General features: G+C 42.0%; 1 protein-coding gene across 1 annotated transcript; it reads left to right on the top strand.

The window, feature by feature from the left end:
* Window positions 1-1,413: 1,413 nt before the first annotated feature.
* On the top strand, window positions 1,414-6,213 carry atp5mc1 (ATP synthase membrane subunit c locus 1). Its single transcript, XM_046041487.1, has 5 exons — window positions 1,414-1,519; window positions 2,805-2,852; window positions 3,966-4,046; window positions 4,782-4,960; window positions 5,840-6,213. The coding sequence occupies exons 2-5, from the start codon at window positions 2,814-2,816 to the stop codon at window positions 5,952-5,954; spliced, it is 414 nt and encodes a 137-aa protein (XP_045897443.1). The 5' UTR covers window positions 1,414-1,519; window positions 2,805-2,813; the 3' UTR covers window positions 5,955-6,213.
* Window positions 6,214-6,753: the final 540 nt, after the last annotated feature.

Raw genomic sequence — 6,753 nt, 5'->3', positions numbered from 1 at the left:
TCAGTGGGAACATGTATAGCTGAACTGAAACCGTGGGCTGAGTTCAGCGCAGACAAAACATAGCAAAACGTTTATTTCAACGGAAACGGTGGTGCCTTGAACACACCGTTGTGTATGCAAGCACACTGATTTTTGCTGCCTTTTTAACACCGCTGTGCATACAAACTTGTAGCAGCTGATTGGGTAACACCTCTGACACGCCCTTGCGCACCGGTACTGGTTTTGAGATTGAACTCGCCCCTGGTTACCAGCTTGTCAGGACCCGCCCTACTCTGCTTGTGATTAGTTAGTAGTTTGGCCTTGTGGTACATGGTCTAGGTCATCAGCATCACAATTTTCAGACTCAGAATCAGGACCACGAATTGCCTCCTTATCTTCCCTCTTTCCGCTGCATTTCTTTGTCTGTATACTCTGGCTCAGACGAATATGGCTGAATGTCTGAGTCTGCCAAAACATTGTAAAATGTATTGTTGTTCGTAATATTCCACGAATGCATATTTTGGGATGCCGTTTTTGCTAATTTGGAATCATGTTTCTTTCTGTCAGGTGAAAGTATCTCCAGTTACCAAAGCTTCAGATGATAAACATTTGTCCAGTCAGAGCTCTGAGGAAATGCAAGATGCGAAACAAACACGCCGAAAGTGCACAAAAATGATATATATAAACAGGCTATGTATTCCAGTTGACTAACTCTTGAAACTGAAGACACTTGCTGTCCATATAGTGACCTAGATTAGCATTAACAAGTCAGGTAAAGCAATATTGTAGCGTTTTAGGAAATGTAACCTTTAATTGTGCTTTAGAATTACATCATTACTTTATTGATGCTTTATTCATGTTTGTGTGTTGTTCCTTAAATGTAGGTTGCTTTGGATAAAAGTGTCTGCCAAATGAGTAAATGTAGCCTTCAGGTGCAGCATCTGGGATCACAAGGCTTCAAACGTTTTAGCATACTTGGATAGCAACATCACAAACAAGCATCTCATCACCCACACGCTATGCGCTATAGAAAAAGTCCATGTTGTTTCCATATAATGACTTCAATCTCACGAATACACGAAAGTCGGAAGAAGGACTTCCCAACTCGGGAAAATTGGATCATCAGGGAGAACTTGAATGCAGCATTTCATCAAAGGTGGGACTTCCTATAGACTAACCAATAGGTACTTAGGACACTGGATGTGCTTTGAAAGGTCGCTCCTCATAAACTCGTCATTCCCGGCAACACTGTCCAATAACATTAATGAACGTTCCTTTGGTCTCACCCCCATGGACCTCCCGGCCAACCAAAAACATTGTAGTTCAACAAAGCACTGTCTCATAGGCTAGGTTGACCGACGCAATCTGGCGATGGGCCAATGATGAGTGAAGGAGGGTTCTCTCTGACCAATGGTAGTTTAGGACGTAGACGCTGAGCTTATAAATGACAAGGTGACAATTTAGCCCATCCCACATTCACTGACTGTCGCGGTGTGCGAGAGCAGCTAATCCCGGACCCTCCGAAAGCCGAAACAAACCGGTAATATTTGCCTTTCATAGCTGCTGCATCTCATATACTCAATTTTGTCCGTGTTTCAAACACGCGTGTTTCTGACATTTTAACTTCACCGTGTGCGTCCTCAGGAAACATTTGTAAAGCTAGCTGTCATTGCTGCTAACATTTGGCAGCTAGCAAGCTACGATAGGTCGGCCATTCAATGACTTGGTTGCTAGGAATTACTTATACTTACCTGTTATCTGTGCTGTTGGTTCACCTGTGCGACAGGTCATGTAGCAGTAGTAACATGAGCAGTGCGTTTCATCTAGCGTTGGTGTAACTCTACTTCCAATGCAAGTGGCGGGTCAAGCACCAGACGCAGCGCGGCCAGGTAGCATTGACGGGTAGTTGAATGCAAAATGTCTGACACTATGGGCCTACAGTGTTCTGAGTCACTCCTCCGCAAAAAGGACACCCTTGTCGGATACCCGCGGTGTCATGTCGTCCCTTGTCATTGCGCTACAGCACAGTTGAGATTTAATGCAGCAGATAACGTTAGTGCCTGCTTTCTGCCGCCAATGTGACTGTCTGTGGCTCATTTTTGACCTTCAAGTCTGCAGACTGCTTAGCAACTTAGCTTAGCTCCGCTTCCCCACTTCTAAGCTACTACGGCAATCATCCAAGCTAACCTTCCTTCTGGCCTTGCTTGAATTACAAACGTATTGGTGGTTTCACAAAATGCTACACTACTCCGATATTTACTGTACCGAATTTCTTCGACGACGTGAAACCTTATGTCCTCGAGGATTCTGCTAATGGCTTCAGAGAGTAGTCCTGTTAAAGCCATTCATTCTGTAGCATGTGTGGATGTGTAGCAGTTTATCTGGAGTTGATCCTTGCAGTAGTCTATGCAATTGGATTAGCCTCTTTACTGAGCTGGCCAGAAGAAACAGACAGAATTGCTCGATCAACTCGCTGCTAGATTTAACCTTTGTGTTACCCTACTCAGATTTTCCTTTCTATGATCAGGGTATTTACCCTCAAACTGATTTCACACCTTTTTGCACTGGAAACTTGTCTGAACTCTGACCCAGGGTGGTGAACCTAAGGTAATGTCTCTCTACAATGCAGCTCACAAAGCTGTAGTCCCATAAAGGAACAGTCTCACCTCTCTGACAGGTGTTGGTGACTTAGTACTTGCACTGTTCATGACAAACCTTCCAGTCTTGACTCCTGCAATAGAATTTACCCAGGTCACTGAATCTGTTCTTTGATCAACCAGAGGTGAATGTCCATGAGACCTAACTAAAATGTTCCCTCTCTCCAGCTTCCAGCCATGTATGCCTGCGCCAAGTTTGTCACATCTCCTGCTATGGTACGTCAGCTGTAATGTCTTGTGGGAATCACATTAAGACAGACAAGTATAATTGTTTCATGTTTTAGGTTTTATATATTATAAAACTAGTTGACTGATATGAGTATCAGTTAATTGTGACGCTTGTCTGTAATGCAGCTCTGATCTTGGATGTACTTTAATTATGGAAAAATAAACCAACCTTTGGAACCCAGAATTTTGAATTTCAGTGACATGACTCCAAATGAAAACTACATTCAAAGTTTCATGGCTGCATGAGCTTTTTGGCATTCTTATGTGTCTTCAAGGACACTGTAATGAATGACAGCCAAGTTTTGTCCATGCTCTTATAGACCATTGGACAGTAAGTGGTATTTCCATGGCAGCTGACCCTGCAGCATGGAGGTGTTGTAGAGGGCAAAGTTATTTACATCGGACACTGTTCAGCAGGACAGTCAGAACAGCACCAGACTAAAAGTTGGTTCTGGGATGGGCTTAATTGATACTAATGCAGACATGCTATTGATCAACTTTGGCTGTCAGTCGGTCTTGCTTAGGGCTTTCCAAAATTGCCTGCAATGGGCCAATTATAACTAGAGATTAGATGCCATAGTAGAAACCTACAAAATATCTGTATAGGTAGCTGCATGCACCTGTGGGGTGTGAAACTTTAGCATTGAAATTGCATAGTGGATAATTTGGCTCTTGAATTGTATTAATCAGATTAATAAAGAACAATGTCAGGTTTTTTTTATTCTGGTCACTAGTTTGACAGAATAGTCTTTTATTCTTTTTTTTCCTTAGTTACAAGGAACGTTTTACTAGATTTCTATTTAATTTGGTTTGCTATTCACTTGTAGTCTTTGATAAAATTATTTGAATGCACTTCCTTAATCTCAGCTGACATCTTGTACTATTTTTATTTTTTTAGGCCTTTGTATACCTTACATTGCCCCTAATTCTTTTCCAAAAACTCCACTACAATGTAGTAATCCTGTCAGTTTCAGTTAACATTGGTATGCAGTGAAAGGGAAACTTGGAGATGGGTAGTTTGGTCTTTGCAGTAGAAAATGTATTGATGGGTTCCACATTCATTTGTGGAATTGAACTAATAGTTTTTTCTCTTGTCTGTAGCTGCGTGGGGGGTCCAGAGTCCTCGCCCGGCCAGTCTCAGTCTCCCTCTTTAACAGACCTGAAGCCACAGTGGAGCAGCAGGTCAGTCCTTTGACCGTCAGTGATCCTACACCCAGTTGTTCTAAATGGCTACTGTCTTGTTGCCAACATGGATTGCCTATATTGATCAAATCTGTCAGTGTATCACTTAATTGCAATGTTGATTTACATTTGGAGATGGATATTTGTTACAAGCTGGTGGTTGTTTTTTTTTTTTTTTTTTTTTGTTAGCTACCTCAGTATAAATGTGTAGCTAAATCTTACTGTATGTCCAACTGAGGTAACTGAACACAAGACAACTGATGTATACTTTGTAATAACAGACCCAACACTTCCCACCATGAGCAAGTGCTCACAAAAACAAACATTATATTCAAAATTATATAAACCAGACAGGTGGCTAAATAAGTAATAGAACAAAGCCTGAGGGAAGAAGCTGTGTGATGTGACAGCAGATACTTCTGGATCTCTTTCCAGACAGCCGCAGGGTGAACAGGCTGTGACTGGGTGGTACTGTCCTTTAATATCCTTTGAGCTCTGCAGGCACCTCACTGATGCTCAGTAGATGGGTACTTAAGTTTCCTGCTCCACCTTTTTGTATTTTTTTTTTTTGCCCCCTTTACCTTGTTCAATGACGCATATTTCAGTTTTGTTATGTGTGTGTGTCCCCCCCCCCCCGACTCAGTGGATACACTTTGATAGATCAATGCATAATAAGACATAATTGAAGCTATTTGCTGACACAGTAGTGAAATGTACTGTATGTTCCCCTTCCAGGCCCTGTTGCCAGTCAGTCGGTCTGCAATCCTGACCCGCTCCTTTCAGACCAGCGCTGTCTCCCGGGACATTGACACTGCCGCCAAATTCATTGGTGCTGGTGCTGCCACAGTGGGTGTGGCCGGCTCAGGAGCAGGAATCGGAACAGTGTTCGGCAGCCTCATCATTGGTTATGCCAGGTGAAGTATGAATAATTTTTATCAACAGCACCAACAACATAACAGGTTTATAATATGTAACATTTAATGGGCAGAAGCATACCCATAGTAAATCTATCCAAACCCAAAAACTGCATTAAATCATAGATGATAGATACTGCCCAATATACAACAGGTGTACTGTGAAGGCCCACTTGGGTCAAATGAAACGAATACTTCAGCATTTTGGGAAATGCACTTATTGCTTTCTTGCTGAGAATTATATAGAAGAGACTGATTCTGCTCAGGGGGGGAGAATGAATGACCTCACTACACTTCACCACAAACTCCCCACTAAAGCACATAAGGTAACTGACCGCGTCTTGTAGCAGTCGCGTTTCTGTGACTGCGGCAGCATGCTGGTAGATCTCACACAGATGCTCTTCCCACAGCAAACTTGCTGGTCTGCCTTGCATACAGGTTACAAACAAGGCTACCTTAAAACGGGGAGTCTCGGCCAGTAACACCGTATATACTATATAACTGAGACAGTGAAGGGCGGTGGTGAGGAAGTACTCAATTCCTTCAGTAAAAGTACTAGACCACATGTTTTTTGTTAAGTCCTATATTGGAAATGTTGAGTAAAACTTTGTATAGCATATTGTGTAGTATAATCTGGAAAATGACTTGAGTTCTAAATTTTCACATTTGTCAAGATGGAACCATGAAATGTCTTCATATGAAACATTACCTGATACCCCTGGAAAACTTTAGTTTTCCAGCCATTGGCTGGTAGACAACAAAGTAAATGTTGGACCCTGATCACATGAAACTAGTCTTTGAACTCATTTGGTCACGTAATGTTTTGGATTTTGCATTCAGAAGTCTGACATGTTTGGTTTTTTTGGTTGTCCTCCACAGGAACCCCTCTCTGAAGCAGCAGCTCTTTTCCTACGCCATCCTGGGCTTTGCTCTGTCTGAGGCTATGGGTCTCTTCTGTCTGATGGTGGCGTTCCTCATCCTGTTCGCCATGTAAATCTGGAAACACGCCTACAACTCCCTTCACCTACCCTTTCTTCCCTGCCTCCTTTTTTCTTTTTGCTCCCTTACTTCCATCCAAAGGGGGAACCCCGAATGTGCTGGTAGGCTATTCAATCAACGGGAAAAAGTCTGAGGGTAACAAACCTCCAACCCTACAGTTTTGTTCCTGTGCTATTTTTGTTTTTCAGAAGTTTTATGTAAGACCTCACTTCGGTTAAAATCTGTCCAAAATAAATGGTTGGGATAACTGAAAACGGTCTGCAGCGTTTTAATTGTGTTTGGGGTTTGGTTTTTTTTGCTAAGAAAATGTAACTGCTCACATACAGGTAGCTGTTTCAAATGTCATGTGGGTGTTACCTTTATAAATGATGACCAAAGTTGATAGTAGGTAGTGTTCAGTGTCGTCTTCTAGATCAAAGGTTACCCACTTAGACCTCAATGTTTTGTATTCTTGAAAACCGATCGATGTATTATGATTGACCATGGCAAGTATGGCAGTACCAGAATGTCGGCTCAAGTGTATTGTTAACCCCACTTGTGATAAAGGTTTTCACATGGGCACTTGAATTTATAAAGGTTTGAGATCTTACAAATTTTCCAGTGTATTGTATTTGTTCATTTTAACTGGGTTTAAAGGACCACACTTTGTGACCACATCACTGTTTCGGATGTTTTGGCCTGTTGAGTACAAGTGACGTTACTTCAGTTTGCTATGAAACCATTTTGTAGAGTCATAAAACTTGACTGGTATTAGGGCTACAACTACTTTATTGTCGTTTAGTGTGTTCTTTACT

This window comes from Micropterus dolomieu, linkage group LG02 (genome assembly GCF_021292245.1).
Source record: "Micropterus dolomieu isolate WLL.071019.BEF.003 ecotype Adirondacks linkage group LG02, ASM2129224v1, whole genome shotgun sequence".
Taxonomy (NCBI): Eukaryota; Metazoa; Chordata; class Actinopteri; order Centrarchiformes; family Centrarchidae; genus Micropterus; species Micropterus dolomieu.
This window is presented reverse-complemented; position numbering and strand designations above follow the sequence as displayed.

Excerpts from the sequence above, each read along its gene's own strand:
- atp5mc1 (XM_046041487.1), top strand. The coding sequence starts at position 2,814 with ATGTATGCCTGCGCCAAGTTTGTCACATCTCCTGCTATG. Across the intron at positions 2,853-3,965 it reads TTGTCACATCTCCTGCTATG|CTGCGTGGGGGGTCCAGAGT; the intron begins GTACGTCAGCTG and ends TCTTGTCTGTAG. Across the intron at positions 4,047-4,781 it reads AAGCCACAGTGGAGCAGCAG|GCCCTGTTGCCAGTCAGTCG; the intron begins GTCAGTCCTTTG and ends TTCCCCTTCCAG.